Source organism: Neoarius graeffei, chromosome 24, assembly GCF_027579695.1.
Source record: "Neoarius graeffei isolate fNeoGra1 chromosome 24, fNeoGra1.pri, whole genome shotgun sequence".
Taxonomy (NCBI): Eukaryota; Metazoa; Chordata; class Actinopteri; order Siluriformes; family Ariidae; genus Neoarius; species Neoarius graeffei.
This window is the reverse complement of record NC_083592.1, coordinates 44,397,646-44,414,577: the sequence shown is the minus strand read 5'-3', so window position 1 is coordinate 44,414,577 and position 16,932 is coordinate 44,397,646. Positions and strand designations below refer to the sequence as shown.

General features: G+C 38.9%; 1 protein-coding gene across 8 annotated transcripts; it reads right to left on the bottom strand.

The window, feature by feature from the left end:
• On the bottom strand, window positions 1-16,336 carry pias2 (protein inhibitor of activated STAT, 2). 8 transcript variants are annotated; one of them, XM_060907291.1, is made up of 15 exons: window positions 15,978-16,283; window positions 12,952-13,657; window positions 9,208-9,661; window positions 8,814-8,901; window positions 8,679-8,729; window positions 8,490-8,580; window positions 8,234-8,368; window positions 8,041-8,146; window positions 7,787-7,860; window positions 7,521-7,681; window positions 7,291-7,424; window positions 5,925-6,105; window positions 2,752-2,891; window positions 2,604-2,641; window positions 1-2,330 (listed from the first exon to the last, which is right to left on the bottom strand). In XM_060907291.1, exons 2-15 carry the CDS (start codon window positions 13,048-13,050, stop codon window positions 2,145-2,147), a joined length of 1,938 nt encoding a protein of 645 aa, XP_060763274.1. In that variant the 5' UTR covers window positions 13,051-13,657; window positions 15,978-16,283; the 3' UTR covers window positions 1-2,144. The 8 variants fall into 8 exon arrangements, with proteins under 8 accessions (XP_060763274.1, XP_060763281.1, XP_060763280.1 ...); XM_060907298.1 differs by lacking the exons at window positions 12,952-13,657; window positions 15,978-16,283 and adding exons at window positions 10,445-10,511; window positions 11,304-11,606; XM_060907297.1 differs by lacking the exons at window positions 12,952-13,657; window positions 15,978-16,283 and adding exons at window positions 10,445-10,511; window positions 10,682-11,293.
• Between the last annotated feature and the right edge of the window lie 596 nt (window positions 16,337-16,932).

Below are 16,932 nucleotides of genomic sequence, written 5' to 3'. Positions count from 1 at the left end.
TCGGTATTCAGATAGACATCATTTACTGCCTTTTGCTGCATATGTTTAAATGGCACAATTTGGGTCAAAAATAAGCATTTGGAATACAATCATTTTTAAATCAGCACTTAATATCATAAATAACTATATGGACTTGATGTTCTCTTCATCCACACCATCCAAGACTCAAAAGTACTAGTATGAGTTACTATAATCTCTAATACAATAACAATGTAAGCAGTTATTTAAATAATTACAAAAGGTGCAAATCTTGTAAAAACGAACACAAAGAACTAGGTATAAAAACGTTACATAAAAGGGGACTGAAGTATGTGTACAAAACAAACACAGCTGAACCCTCAAATAATATATGGCTTATAGGGTATATTTTAGTCAGTTTTGGACATTAATACACCTTTAGAACAAAAGAAGAGTGATATCTATGAATTTCTATTAATAGAAATTTTCAACCTACCAGGTATTTAATGCTTTCCAAACCTTATATGTGATATTCTATAACCAGATAGATTCTTTATTCAGACTTGAAAATCAGGTTGCACATTTTTTCCCCTTTTCTAGCAGATTAACTGTTTTCAGCCCATTAATATTACACACTGGTTTAGATTCAGAATCCATTCAAAACAGTGAGGATTATGTTGGAAAACCAGAAGGTTTACATGACAAAGATGGAACTGCTTTGTACTCGGGACTTCTTGGCATCTGAATGGAGAGAATCTTAAACTTATATGAACAAGCAGGCAAATAAGTCGCTACAGTTGTGCTTATTGTACAGTTTCTATTAAGTTTTACAGGTGACCAAAAAAAAAAAAAAAGGAAAAAGAAAAAAAAATATTCACAAATCTCTTTACTTTAAGAAAGGAAAGTCCCCACTGTCTAAAGCCAGTGAAATATTATTATGGATATTTTGGTGGACATCCACATCTACAGCACATACAAGCAAATCCAAGTATGATCCAGTTCTTTTAAAGCTACACTTATGTGAGCTATATTTGCTTAATCATGTGCTTTGTTATATATTTGAATGCATACATAATTTCGTCTCTTGTTATTCTCTCGGAGAGCGACAGCATGTAGGCATTATTTAAAGTGAACATGTTTAATCCAAATGAATTAAAAATGGCAGACAAAACCACAACTAGCTGTTACATTGGAGCTGGTGCCAGGAATTGCTGTATTTATTGAGACCTGCGCCGTCAGCCCTTTATACGTTGGGGTACACATCAGAACAAGTCCAAAATTTCATCTTAATGAAAGCTGAACTCAGAAAATCCAAAATCAACAGTACAACTTGGGTGGATAACAATAAGCAATTTGGTGTGAAGTGTCACGCTGGAGTTTAACTCAACCGAAAAACCTGTTTCACAGTGTACCCCTCTGGGCTGTAAGCCTGTTTTGATTTTCAGGTCTCAGCACTGCTGTGAAACCAGCATCTGCAGCACCTTTTCAAAAATGCAAATGCTGAAGTGATACAAAACAGCAAAGTTGTTTCACAATCTCAGGCCTTGACAAAAAAAAAAAAAAACCAAACAAAACCCCAAAAAACACCCACATAAACAATGTCATTGCATCATGGTTTGATCATGTCTCCACCAACCTGAATGGCCCAAAATAAATGAACAGAATTTTAAAAAAAAAAAAAAAAAAGCTACTAACTGTAGCACGAAATTCTGACCCATACATTATGCAATAAACACAGCTTCATTTAGGTCACATACTGATTTGCACGTTATGCCACTTGATACAAAAATTATGTACACTCCTGATTTTTTTTTTCAAATATAAAGGTCACTGTTGAGGTTTTGAGGCGATTATTCAAAAAATGTATGGTTTAAATAGTAAAAAGATGAAAAGGTTCACATAGAAATAAATCTAGTCCCAATGTGTCCAAAGTTCCCAGTCCCTCTGCTCAATGCGTTTGTGGTTTTCTCCCAGGCAAGAAGGCAATGGGTATAATTAACTCCTCATAAACGGAGAGACATTTGCTGGGTTTCTGAAAACCATTCGATGCAACCAACCTTGTTATCCATGTGCATATCAGCTACCATATTAGTAAATAATCTGCAATTAAAGTCAGATATACGAGTTCCTTTAGAAGTACGGTCCATGGCAGTTTGTTTGATGATTGGGGAGACTGAAACCATGACTCAATCTAGTGAGATAATGTCTGACAGAGTTGAGGATCCTCCAGTGATGACACCTGTTTCGTGGCTGGAGCTTCCTCGATGTGAAGTTGAATCGTACTGGACAGATGAGGCCATGAGACTGGAGCTGCTAGCGCTGCTCTGAATGCTACTGGACAGATTCTCCAGAAACACAGGGGTCCGGTAATGCTGCAAGAGAACAGCAAGCATGTTAAAACTCGTGTTTCTGTCTAATAATCAGATCACAATTTCTATAAAAAGGGAAAAAGTACATTATTTAAAAGACTTCACATTTTGTCCGTTTTGAAATGCAACTGTAATGGTTGTCTGTCAATAATGACAAAAACCTGATATTGACCCAATTAATATAGCTGTAACATGCAATTTGGCAACTATTTAAGTGATTAAATAAGAGCAGTTCTTACTAGTGGACTTAAGGATTGGAACATTTTAAAGACATACCTGAGAATCTGCCTGAAGTAATGAAAATAAGTCAAGACCTGTACAAGGGAAAAAAAAAAAAAAATTGAGTCATATTGAGTCAATAATTTCCAACAAACTACAGCACTTAAATATACCTGACTGAATCAAATCAGAGATAATAGTATACCTTGCATATCAGGAGGAATCGTGGATAGTGTTGAATGGTGGAATGGAACTGCATAGTCTGCAATGGAGGAAGTCAAGTACGAAGTGTCCAGCGGCTGGACATTTGGCACTCGAACTGTTGATGGCTGATAGGTCAAAACCCTGAGAAAAAAAGTGATACACATCTTTCTGCTTATAATTTTGCAATATATTTAGTTTCAGCATCTAATATTTGGTTTGTACAATGTGTTTAAAGAGCAATAACCATTTGCGTTACTGGACTCAATGGGGATTACGTCAGGGGTGAGAAGCATCATTTATTTGATGCAATGTATATTTTGGTCATTTTCTTGGCTCAAAATAATTAGACAAAATTGAGAGATTACTAATTCCCAGGATCTGATCATTTCTTACACATAAAACCTGTTATGCTGATGCTCTCAACAAAAATTAACAGCAGCAAACCCTTCGGCTGTTTTGTGTAACAGTTTGTGTTCTCTCGCGCACTCGTTTTATTAACTCTCAGTCTGCATGTGTTTAAATGGACGGAGATTGCATTCAGTACTCAAGGAATTATTATTGTAACTGGTGATCCTTTAATAAATGCATATTTAAAATCATTCTTCATTCCAGTCAAGCTTATTTTATCGATCTAATAAAACAATTTGACCATGAAACAGAAACACAAGCGTATAACAATTAATATATTTAATAATTCCCTTATAGAGAGAAAACATGAAAATTAAGTCCCAGGCTCCAATTAACTAAACTGCTACGCAAAAAAAAAAAAAAAAATTGCGACTGTTTACATAAATGTACACTCATTTTTTGTTCTGCCGAATTACACAATATACCATATTAGTTTTTAACATTCACAATGGGGATAGGAAGTCTATACTGACTACAACAATGGAGCACTTGCATGTGACGTCACAGCCGATCCAGATTGTGACAGACGCCACCTTGTCGGTCAAACGCCATATTCCGCCTTCTACTTCTGGTTCTACTTCTGCTTTTTCTTCTAGAAAAACCTACTATATACAATTCTACTACAACGGCTGCGGCTACAAGCTCTCCCTACCTGTGCACGTTTATGTTTTTTGTGTGTATTTTTGCGTGTTGTTCGTCTGTACCGTACTTCAATATCCACTACAACCGTATGGACTTACTGGACATTGGTTTCCACCAGAAAATGACGGTTTGTAGCGATTTCCATCGCATACACAACATTCCGGATGAGAAAAAAAAAAAAAAAAAAAATTCTGGACGAGATAGCGAGACCAGCGGGGTCTCCGTGGATTGTTATTGGAAGCAAAGCTAAGGAGGCGGCGCCGGGAGCAAAAGCGAGGCTGCAGAGCCGGCCTGTTGACTAAGCTCAGAAAACAGCCACTCAAACCTCCACTGCTAAGCCTCTACCTCTCCAACACCAGATCCATGTAAACAAGACGGACGATTTGAAATTACAGCTGGAATTACCTTATTCTATTCTATAATCGGCTGGTCAGTGCTATACTCAATACTTAAGTGACTTACCCAACCAGTGAGGATCATTTTCTTGTTTACAAGATGCCACATCTGAGTCGCTGACAAATCCTGAATTTCTGTAAAGATAACTGTCCAGAGATTTATAAGCACGCAGTGCTTCACCACTGAACAGCGAGGGAAAGTTGATGAGGTAATTATACACGTCTGGGTATTCCACCTCTGGCAGTTCCATATCCACTGACACGGTCGTGAAAACTCCGTCCGGAAAGCCATAAGGGTCAATAATCTGTAGATCGTTTATTTTAGACATATATCTAGTTATCTGTTCATTAGAAAAATGAGCCGTGTAGTCTGTCGGTTGAAATTGATCCATTCTGTACACGAGTGCAGCAGTATTCAGCTGTGCTGTTGACCGACAAGATGGCGGCTGTGTACTTTCCGGTCACGTGACTGCAAGATCTCTATAAACATAAGGCTTTCTAACTAGGATTAAACATTGTTTGGGTTTTTTCTGGTACTGGTGCCTAAACAGATACTTGCACCCGTCTCATCCCAAAAAAAAAAAAAAAAAAAAACCCTCACCACACAAAATGAAGGTCAACAACATTAAAAGAACGACTTTTTTTTTTTTTCAAAAGCAAATCTGCACTTCAAACTGAACTATATATTTAAACATTTTACCCATGTTTAAGGGAGCTCCTAGCTAACGGTAAGCATCAGAGCAAGTGTAATGTTAACTAGCAATGACGTGAAGTGCAGTGATACTTATTTTGTCTGTAATGTCTGTTTCAGGGCACCAGAAGGCAAATATTTTATGAAATTGATTTTATTAAATTGTCTTTATTAGAAAGAATGAAGTTTAATATTGTGTGAATTAAACAAACAAACAAACAAACAAACAAACAAACAAACAAACAAACACCATTCTAAATAACTTTGCTGTAATTGCTAAGACTAACCTCGGGTTTTATATGGCAAAATGAATGTGTGTAAATCACTCAATCAAAAAAGTCAATCATTTAGGAAATGCACCATCATAAAACATGTACTACTGTACTCATACTGAGTTATGCCCCACTACAACCATCAGAATGTGGAAATCACAATTTCTGGATTTTTAGTATTCTTTTTAAAAATATATTACTGCACTTCTGTAAGATTCTTATGCAATATTGTACTTGTATTGAGTCTTACATCCCACTGTACTGTATCCAAAGATTACAGTACATTAGATAGCCTGCAAAGTAGATGCAGTACAGTAGTACATTAGATAGCCTGCAAAGTAGATGTAGATTATTAGATAGTCATGCACTTTTTAGACGGTCCCTTACTTTTGCCATTACTATAAAGCTCTGGTGACCTGCGTTTTGGAGAGATTAGTTTCAGCAGGTTTTAATGGGAGAAAATGTAAAAATCTCTCAATTGTACTTGGCTTTCTTTCCACTCCGAAGTAAGAAAACATACACTGTTCTTTGTGCAGGTTTATTTCTTGTGAAACAGAAGACAGAATCCTGAATATGCAGTGAAAGTGTCCAAAACAAAAAAACCAGACAAACAAACAAACAAAAAAAACCCCACCAGCTTTATCACGGTGCATTTAAATGGCATTGAACAGTAAACTGCGACTCGGTCCGGTAGATACCGATCATATAGGAACCACCCTATTTTGGACATGTTTTACATCCAAGAAGAATGAAAGCTACTACTAACCCTTTGCTGCTATGCACCTCCTCAGGTTTGGACATGTAGACACAGCGCTTTTTTAGGGGAGGGTCAGGCTCTGCTTCTTCATCTGATGAGCTTTCGAGTGTCAGGTCGATCACATCAGCTTTTTTCGTACTGCTGGGTTCTGTGTGAGGAACAACTGCACTCGGACGCACAGGGGCAGTGCCTGAAAAACAAAAAAAACAGATAGAGGTAAACCTAGTGATCAAAGATTATGTAAGCGCAAACATGGCAGTTAAATCAGACTATAATACTGCGTGATCTTTATCAATTAATTTTTACCATTTGGCTCATCTTTAAATTTATCAATTAAATTTTCACGATCTTGCCATTCCTTTTTAGTATTTTCTCTTTGCCTTCATGCTCCCTCCCCAGTCCCCTCAGCAAAAATCTATAACAGCAAACAATGGAACAAAAATAAATGAAAAGACAAGGTCATGATTATAAACACGTATTATTTAAAAAAAAAATCCCTTATTGACTCAATATACAGCTCCAGTCAAAAGTTTGGAAACAATTACCTATTACTACGAATGAGGAGGTGTGTAAACTGTTGAGTGGTACTGTATGTGTCAAGTATAAATAGATTAAAAAAATGCCTTCAAAACTTATGCTCTGATTTTTTTTCCGGTTTTCAATGCCAGCCAGAACACAAAGATTAAGTGGAAACTTTTTTTTTTTAATTTCAGCATTTATATTATAACTAAGTAAATGACTACCTACTGCCTCTAAAGACATTACTGATTATTGATATTGCCTCAGTATCCAAAATAAAAACAAAAAACAAAAAAAGAACCCCCACAAAAATATAAAAGAACATAAGCAATGACGAAGCTATATTGGTTTGTAGAATAGATTTTTGAAGAACTGGTGTTTTAAACCATTTGTTTACATAAAATCCTGTGAAATCAGGTGAATCAGAAGCTGTTGAAGCCATTTTTGAACTCTAAGTTTATGAATTTAAATGATTCATGTTAAATTGCATTGCATTGGAATCTTACGTCAATGAAATACTAGATTCATGGTTTAAAAGTTGTGAACGGTGAATACGTTGCCATGTTTAGTTTGATGATGAACGTGATTACCATGCCACAGCCAATAGTCTGGCAGCCTAACTGAAAGATTGATGGACGTCTGGTTAACATGTGATATAGACCCGGTCCACCTGTAGCAAGGTGGGCGGTGAAGTGCAAACAATTTTCGTCCGCATCTACGATAGAGAGCTTGTTTTGAGTTACTTGGAAAATAAACCACTGTTTTTATATGCGCGTTGTCCGTAGTACTATCACTGCTCCAAGAAGCCGCAATGGAAAAGCTGCGTCTACAGAAGCTCATTTCTGAAAGAACTTACACTCAATTTTGGGTAAACATGGAGATGACACTTTCAACGTCTCCTTCTTTGGTCTCATTGGGCACCAGGTCCCGTCCTCTTGAAACTTTATTTCGTCCACATCTGTGCAGTCATTTAATATTTCCATAAAGAGCCTAAAAAAAAGTGCATAAGGTTAAAAACAGTAAAATGATCTCAAGTCTGCTGTAACCATTATATCGCCAGGCGAGGTATAATGAAGAGCGAGTTACCCATCGATGATCAGACTCTCATATGCAGCTTTCTTGTCACACACAGGGCAGATCCAGGTGGGCTTCTTCTCATTCATCTGCAGGTATAATGCTGCGTCGAAACACTGAAGATGAGAGCAGGTCACTGCTCGACAGGGCACAGTCAGCCGCATTTTTCCAAGCTGAGGGAAACCAGAATAGAGTTAGAAATTAATCGACCTGGATAAAGAACACATGTGACAAGACGCTATTAAACATACTATAAATAAGACATTTTCAGGACTTACTGGGCACATGAGCGAGACTCGCAAACTAGTTGTGGCTATTTCACTGTCGGGGTCTGCTGTGAGCTTTTCTTTTACTGACACAGAGAAGGAAAATATACATCATAAATAATTAAATCACTTTAATCAATAATTACAAAGCTACAATAGAACAATATTTATACTTGGATAATGACAGAAATCCAAACTAGATCATGATTATTATTCTCTGAAAACAAAGACTACTGAAGACTTCCAACAGAAGAAACGGTGCTCACTCAGTGCTCTTGAGTGGTCAGGGTTTCTGATTCCCTTCATTCTTAATCTCTGTAGTAACAACGGTGATGTCAGCTGCCGTACCAAATATACAGACATGGAGTATGTCTGGAAGATAACGGCAGGTGCGTTAGGAGAATGGTAAGGACGTCTTGGACATGATGAAAATAGTACTAAAGCTGAAGGGAAATTTACCTTTCCAATTTCAGGTGCCCATGTGACCGATATCTGATTGGGGACGGCAGATGATAATCTGACAAGAGAGGTGATATTTAAAGGTCTGCCTGGCCTCTTCTGCTCTACGCCATTTTTAGGAGGTGGTGCGTAACCCTGGTTTAAAAAAAAAAAAAAAAGACAGCTTAAACACTTTGCACGTCATTATCATCAAACACTACAGTACAAACCTATTTGCATATTAAAATGTCTGACATTTCAACAGTATATTACTCACTGGGAGAGGAAAGAGCTTCCCATTGACTTTGATACAAAGACTATTGGGATAGTTGTCCTCTTGAGGGCAGCTGGTCTCTGAAAGGCAGAAGCTAACAACAAAGACAGTTAATTCCACTGTTATACTAACTAACTTAATGAATTTATTCAGAACTAGTAACAACGTGTAACGTTACACCCGATATCTTACCGGAGTTGTATTTGAACCATATAATCTCTTCTGCCACCAGGAAGAAAATCCCTTTCAACAACGAATAAGAAAGAATGAGAAACACATGCTCTATAGCAAATCAGGACAAAAGATTTATTTAAATCAGATCCTTACCGTGAAATGCAAACTTCTCGGACTTGCTGCGGGGTCAAGGCAAAAATAAAGTATTTTTCTTGATGAAATCGCTGAACAGTACTGGCCCCTGCATGGAAAACATAACGGGGGAGGGGAAAAAAGAAAAAAAAACAAAAAGAAAAACAAAAAAAATCCCCCACATTTTGTGAAATGTAATAAATTTTTGCATACAATGAACAAGTTTTGTTTTTAAATTACTCCAAGAATTAATCGGAGTTAACTTTAACCACTGTCTGTACAACTTACAATGTTACGAATGGATAAAAAAAAGGAAATCCAGGTATCTCTTAATTAAAAAACATTTGCTTTGTAAAACAAGAGCTAGGCAAAATCTGCCTCAAGACTTAAAATAAAGCAAGCCAACCACAACTACCTAAACTTGACGGTTTGATCAAAACGTCCAACACGTCATAAAATGGAAGGGACTTCATCTGGACATCCGGGTGGACGGGAGGCATGAGCGGTGTCGGCTGCTGCATGTTCATCCTGGGCTCCGAGTCATGAAACGCGGCCGATTTAACGGGCACCACGTGCTGATGAGCCGAGTCCGGTGAAAGGTCTGGACTCACAAATGTAGATATTTCTTCACACTGTAGGTACGTATTTATGCTTGACTTTAGAGCAGACAACTCTGCAAGACTGTCTAAGGTCCTTGGGTATTTCCGGTGATACAGATCCTTGATTTTGAGCTGCACGGCAGGGCTACAGTCACTCTTAAGCAAATGCAAAGCCCTCAGCAGGAGTTCATGCTTGCGACCACTCTTGTTCCTTCCGACAAAACCTAGCAGTACCTGGAGCTCCGAGACACGGAAACTTGATATCATATTCTGTGAAACAAAAAACAAAGGGCATGCAAATCATTGTGACAAAGCCAGATGGTAAAAGGAGGGGAAATGTCAGTGTCTATAACATGTCTGTGTACAGTGAAAGTCAGTACTAAAGGGAGGATGGACCTTCAATATCTGATTATCAGCACACTGACTTTAGACCAACACAAATGACAATGGACTATTCAATACGGCACCTGTGTAATAATTTCATTATACAACATCCATCCATCCATACTGTACTGAGGTTCAATGATTACATAATCTAACTATTCAATACTTCACTCAACGTGCAATTCTAGTGGAATTACTTCTATGTACCATAGCCATTATTTACTACTTGTGTGCAATAACTGTACCGATAACTTACTTTAATCCAGCCACGTCTATTTTACTTCCACACGGTTATTTACAGTGGTGGGCAAAAGTTTACATACCCCAACAGAATGTTTCGTTTCTTGCCTATTTCTAAGAGAAATTGAATGATAATACACAAAAACCTTTATTTCACTTGTGGTTAATGGTTGGCTGAAGCCATTTATTGCATTCATTACTGCGTTTACTCTTTGAAAACCATGAAAACAACAAAAACTACCTAAATGACCCTGATCAAAAGTTTACATACCCCTGTGAATTGGCCTGAAAACCTGTACACAATTTGACATAAACAGGACTGAATGGCAATTAAAGGCAACTACCTTCCCCTGTGATCTGTTTTCTTCTAATTAGTGGGTGAAAATAAGTGTCAGTAAATTGCTGGACTTTTGAGAGAACCTTTTATACCTCATCCAGTGCTGCGCGTCATCTTTGAGATTGAGCCATGGGAAAATCAAAGGAATTGTCAAAGGACCTGCGTGAAAAGGTAGTTGAACTTTATAAATCAGGGAAGGGATATAAGAAAATATCAAAGCAATTAAAAATGTCAGTCAGCACTGTTCAAACAATAATCAAGAAGTGGAAAGTCAGGGGCTCTGTAGACACCAAAGCCCGTTCAGGTAGACCAAGAAAAATTTCATCCACCACTGCTAGAAGAATTGTGCGTGATGTAAAGAAGAAGCCCCAAATAACATCTGGTGAACTTCGAGATTCTCTGAAACAAGTTGATGTGGATGTTTCAAAGAGTACAATTAGGAGACTCTTGAGAAGAAATGGGCTGCATGGGAGAGTTGCCAGAAGAAAGCCCCTTCTACGCAAATGCCACAAAGAAGCCCATCTACGATATGCCAGACTGCACAGAGACACACCCCAAACCTTCTGGCAAAAAGTTGTGTGGAGTGATGAGACCAAAATTGAACTTTTTGGGCACAACACTAAACGCTACATATGGCGAGGAATCAACAAGGCCTATGATGAAAAGTACACCATTCCCACAGTGAAACATGGTGGTGGATCTCTGATGTTTTGGGGATGTGTGAACTACAAAGGCACTGGAAATTTGGTAAGAGTTTATGGCAGGATGAATGCAGTCACTTATCAAAAAATACTGGAGGAAAATCTATATGCCTCAGCCTGGAAGCTGCGCATAGGACGAACTTGGACATTCCAGCACGACAATGATCCAAAACACAAGGCCAAATCAACTTGTCAGTGGCTACAACAGCATAAAGTGAAGGTTTTAGAGTGGTCATCTCAGTCTCCTGACCTCAACATTATTGAGCCACTCTGGGGAGACCTCAAATGTGCAGTCCAGGCAAGACAGCCCCAGACTTTACAGGAACTGGAGGCTTTTTGCCAAGAAGAATGGGCAGCTTTACCATCTGAAAAGATAAAGAGACTCATTGACAACTATCACAAAAGACTTCAAGCTGTTATTGATGTTAAAGGGGGAAAATACACAGTATTAAGAATTGGGGTATGTAAACTTTTGATCAGGGTCATTTGTGTAGTTTTTTTGTTGTCATAATGGTTTAAAAAGAGTTGACATTTTCTTGACAATAAATGGCTTCAGCCAACCATTAACCACAAGTGAAATAAAGGTTTTTGTGTATTATCATTCAATTTCTCTTAGAAATAGGCAAGAAACGAAACATTCTGTTGGGGTATGTAAACTTTTGCCCACCACTGTATGTGCAACTTTTTTTTTTTCATATATTTAATATGTTTTACATATCTGTTTAATATTGTAATTCCTTTTCTCTGACTGTAAGCAACTGCAGATGTACTCAATTTCCCCTTGGGATTATTAAAGTATTTCTCATTCTGATTTATAGTTCAGAGCTAATCAAAAAATTATTTAAAAAAAATAAAAAGAAGCTGTTTTAAATTTGATGTTAAATCAAAGTGTGTTGCAGCTTGAACATGGCTTCAGAACTCTTAACCTATGATTAAACAGGACATCCAAAAAGCCTCAATACATAAGGGAAATGAAAACTTTTTTTTTTAAGCAAAACATCCGAGAGAGAGAGAATCATGTTACATTTCCCTAAAAAAAAAGTCAATTTCCTTGATGTATGAGGACTTTTGGCACACCCTGTAGTTTCATTCTAACTTTACCAGCCTAAACAAGGACACAGCGATGATTCTCTGACTGAAAGCTAAAAACCTAAGAGACAGACTTCAACTAAATCCAGGTTCATGCTTAACTTGTTTCTGCAACAATTGCTTTTTTTTTTTTACTTTATAGATTTCTCAAGTAAATAGGCTCAACTGACCCTTCAGTATAGATCGCCCATGCTTCATTTGCCTATCCTTTTTTTAATAATAAAAAAAATCCTTACAATACATGTTAACATCTAAAAATGTTAATGTTAAGAATAATCCCAAGACCAGTGGAATAACCAGAGGTGGACAGTAACGAAGTACATTTACTTGAGTACTGTACTTAAGTACACTTTTTGAGTATCTGTACTTTACCTGAGTATTTTTTTGGAAACTTATGACTAACTTCACTACATTTGAAAGGCAAATATCGTACTTTTCACTCCACTACATTTCTATCAAGGTCCTCGTTACTATGAAACAGCTTTGAAAGTGGATGTTTGTTCTTTTCTTTTCTAAAACGTGATTGGTTTTTTCGCAGGTGACCCTGAGATAGCCGATCAGTAATCACTCGGGTCACGTCACGCCCATAGACTGGATAAAATCAAGTTCAGTGATTTCTCAGCAGCATTATTTAACACGATCAGTTGATGGCAGAATGGAAGGAGGCAGTTCTTATGGAGAATGCATGCATCCATGGCTTTACCTAGAACTCATGTTTCAGTTTTCTGAAAGGAATAAAGATACGTTTTGTTTCAAATGTTTGCTTTGTTTGTTGAAAACGAACCACATCATGGCCTACAAAAACTCACCGTCCAACCTGCGGAAGCAATATTGAGGGATGTAAACGGTTTATTCCAAGACAAAGCTTGCAACAAAGTTATCTGTGCTTTTAGCGCTAGTGATAACATTGCAACAGCTGTGCAGTCTGGCTAGTCAAATGACTTTCTGTAGATTTGCCTGCCAAGTTGCCATCGCCTTGTTCACAGCTATCATTTACACATAGCTAGTTAACTTGGACACTGTTAGTTAGCATGTAAAAAACAGAGTTATGAAAACATGAATAACTTATCTGAAGTCCTTTTCAGAAATACGTTTGTTTATTTGGCAAGATTATGCTCAATGTAGAAATCTTTCTTTTCTTGTCGCGCTAGCTACCTAATATGATTTTGACTTTGAAAAGAGTTTGCTAGCATGTTGGGTGGCACTTCACTGCCTAACTAGCTTAAAGTGCATATCACGGGTAAATTCAGGAGCAAGATCAATGTAATTCTCCTGTTTTATATTAAACTTTGGTCAAATATCTGTCGCATTTTGTGCAATTTTTTTTACCTTGCGGAATACCAGAAAAATTCAGTTGAAATCAAGCCATTTGAAGCGAATTGGTCCGCCTCTGAAAAAACTTGGCATTTGGATTTCCCGGCAAACATTGATTTTCATGACGTCGCGTGCAGGACGCGTCCTTCTGAATCCTATGTCAGCGCTGGTTTGTTTATGAGAAAACGACCTGGTGGTTTTCTGCAAATTTCAACATTATCACGTAATTATTAAAATGGTTAACAGATGTATCGTAGGAGGGTGTAGCAACACCAATCTTGATGGGATTAGTACTTATCGTTTTCCAAAAGACCGGACAATGAGAGAGAAATGGGAGCACTTCGTGCGAGGCACCCGGAAGCAGAGGCGAGAAAAAGACCAAGAAAATCGGCAATTCACAACTTGACTGTTGCCAGGGTAAGAAATAATTCCGACATCTCATTATATTCTTCATCCAAAGGTGAAGTAGCATTGTGCTCAGGTGACAATTCCATATTTCAATGAAAAATTGCTAGCTGCTAAACTTGGTCTACACAGGCTGTGCACTGAAACCGTGCAAGCTCTCGCAGCCTGCTGGCGCTTCCGCAGGTAACGTCACGAATCTGGCTCCAGATGCGTTTTATTTTATTTTTTTTCTGCTATAGACAGATGGCCTTGTGCAAAATTACCCTTCTGGATGAGTGTGTAAAAGGACATTCTTTCATATTAAGAAAAAAAACAACAACCCGAAATTGGTCCAGGATATGCACTTTAACGTTAAACCATCATGATGGCACAGCATGTGTTCATTTTGTGAATTCACATTTCTGTCTTTGGTAACGGCATTAGATTCTGTAAGCATTGTGGTAATAATACAACAATGCGTTGACAGAAAATGTACTTTTAACACTTTATTTTTAAAAGCAAGTACTTTAACCGAAGTAAAAATTTGACTGGACAACTTTCACTTGTGGGCGGCACGGTGGTCTAGTGGTTAGCGCTGTCGCCTCACAGCAAGAAGGTCCGGGTTCGAGCCCCGTGGCCGGCGAGGGCCTTTCTGTGTGGAGTTTGCATGTTCTCCCCGTGGGTTTCCTCCGGGTGCTCCGGTTTCCCCCACAGTCCAAAGACATGCAGGTTAGGTTAACTGGTGACTCTAAATTGACTGTAGGTGTGAATGTGAGTGTGAATGGTTGTCTGTGTCTATGTGTTAGCCCTGTGATGACCTGGCGACTTGTCCAGGGTGTACCCCGCCTTTCACCCGTAGTCAGCTGGGATAGGCTCCAGCTTGCCTGCGACCCTGTAGAACAGGATAAAGCGGCTAGAGATAATGAGATGAGAGGAGATGAACTTTCACTTGTATCGGAGTAACATTTAACCAAGCGGGCTCTGTACTTTGACCACCTCCGGGAATAACCACTGAAACTGTCTTATTTTAAAACCTAATTGGAAGCATGTTAGTCAGAAAAAGCCAGAATGAGCTTATTGATCTATACAAATACACAGGATTAAAATAAAAGAAACCCTGCAAAAACTAAACAGAGGCTTGAAATAATGATAAAAGATCATTTTGGTCAGAGCAGATAAACTTCCTGAACATGTGAAGTGAATTACAGAAGACGTACTTCAACATTTATCCTGTTATTAGAAAGTTAATACTGATGTGACAATATTAGACGCAGAACTATCTTTAAGATGGAAAACATAACAGGTTATAAGCGGGCAAGGGCGGCACGGTGGTGTAGTGGTTAGCGCTGTCGCCTCACAGCAAGAAGGTCCGGGTTCGAGCCCCGTGGCCGGCGAGGGCCTTTCTGTGCCGAGTTTGCATGTTCTCCCCGTGTCCGCGTGGGTTTCCTCCGGGTGCTCCGGTTTCCTCCACAGTCCAAAGACATGCAGGTTAGGTTAACTGGTGACTCTAAATTGACCGTAGGTGCGAATGTGAGTGTGAATGGTTGTCTATGTGTCAGCCCTGTGATGACCTGGCGACTTGTCCAGGGTGTACCCCACCTTTCGCCCGTAGTCAGCTGGGATAGGCTCCAGCTTGCCTGCGACCCTGTAGAACAGGATAAAGCGGCTAGAGATAATGAGATATGAGATAAGTGGGCAAGCTAACCTTGATACTACTACTACTACTACTACTACTACTAATAATAATAATAATACCACAGCTAGCTAGAAACTGCACAAGTTAGCTAGCTAAAGCCAACATTTGCCATCATTATTAACATTATGCATGCCTCGTATTTACTTTTAGAATAACATGCATTTAAAAAAAGTTATTTTACTATACAAAGCTTAAGATAAATAGACAGACAGACAGACAGACATCTCTGAAGAAAGTGTTAGTTAGCTATCGAGCTAAGTGACAATGCTATCAGACAATAACAAAAGATTAAGCACAACATTCACATACACGGATTAAGTTTTATATATCTTTTTTCCCCCAGAATGTTAAAATCCATTTAACATTAACTGACTCAATGCATAATCAGCACTAAAATCCCAAACGCAGACTGATAAAGACATGTAGCTGAAGCCCAAGCACCTTGAGAGCTAGCGAAGCAGCTGGAAGCTAGCAAGCTAGACGGCTAGTGCTAGCAGTTTTAGACCAGGTCCAGGCTTCAGAGTGTCGACTCTCTGGCCTACGACTGGGAACAAACATATCGACGCTCTTTCAACTACAAAACGATAAGAACCGACTGTTTAGTTTTGTAAGAAATAAAACGATAACCTCTAAAACCTAACCAAAAAAACCACTTTTTTTAAACTCCGATAAGTGCAAAGCAGCGGGCAGCTATCATAACACTTTCGCCTACCCGTAACTCCTCAACATCCGCCATTTTCTGGCTGTGTTCATCCTGGCCGAGCGAGATGTTGACCCACGTGACCTGGTCAAGGCTGAGTCACAAACCGCTCCTTATAGAAGTGCACTACAGTAATCACTACACCTTACTGTACATCCTACACCGCCTCTAAAGGAAAAGTCTACCCTGACTATGTTAAATTGAAATATTTGTGATGTGTTTAGTGATTTTGTGGTTGGTGCTGTATTTTCATTTCATATTTCATATTTCATTCTGGTGGTGTAGTGGTTAGCGCTGTCGCCTCACAGCGAGAAGGTCCGGGTTCGAGCCCAGTGGCCGGCGAGGGCCTTTCTGTGCGGAGTTTGCATGTTCTCCCCGTGTCCGTGTGGATTTCCTCCGGGTGCTCTGGTTTCCCCCACAGTCCAAAGACATGAAGGTTAGGTTAACTGGCGACTCTAAATTGACCGTAGGTGTGAATGGTTGTCTGTGTCTACTGTATGTGTCAGCCCTGGCGACTTGTCCAGGGTGTACCCACAGCTGGGATAGGCTCCAGCTTGCCTGCGACCCTCATCTCATCTCATTATCTGTAGCCGCTTTATCCTGTTCTACAGGGTCGCAGGCAAGCTGGAGCCTATCCCAGCTGACTACGGGCGAAAGGCAGGGTACACCCTGGACAAGTCGCCAGGTCATCACAGG

Coding starts and splice junctions, on each gene's coding strand:
- pias2 (XM_060907291.1), bottom strand. CDS start 13,050: ATGTTATCACTAGCGCTAAAAGCACAGATAACTTTGTTGCAAGCTTTG. Junction 8,730..8,813: donor CGAGAAGTTTGCATTTCACG/GTAAGGATCTGA, acceptor CGTTGTTGAAAG/GGATTTTCTTCCTGGTGGCA. Junction 7,682..7,786: donor GAGTCTCGCTCATGTGCCCA/GTAAGTCCTGAA, acceptor GGTTTCCCTCAG/CTTGGAAAAATGCGGCTGAC.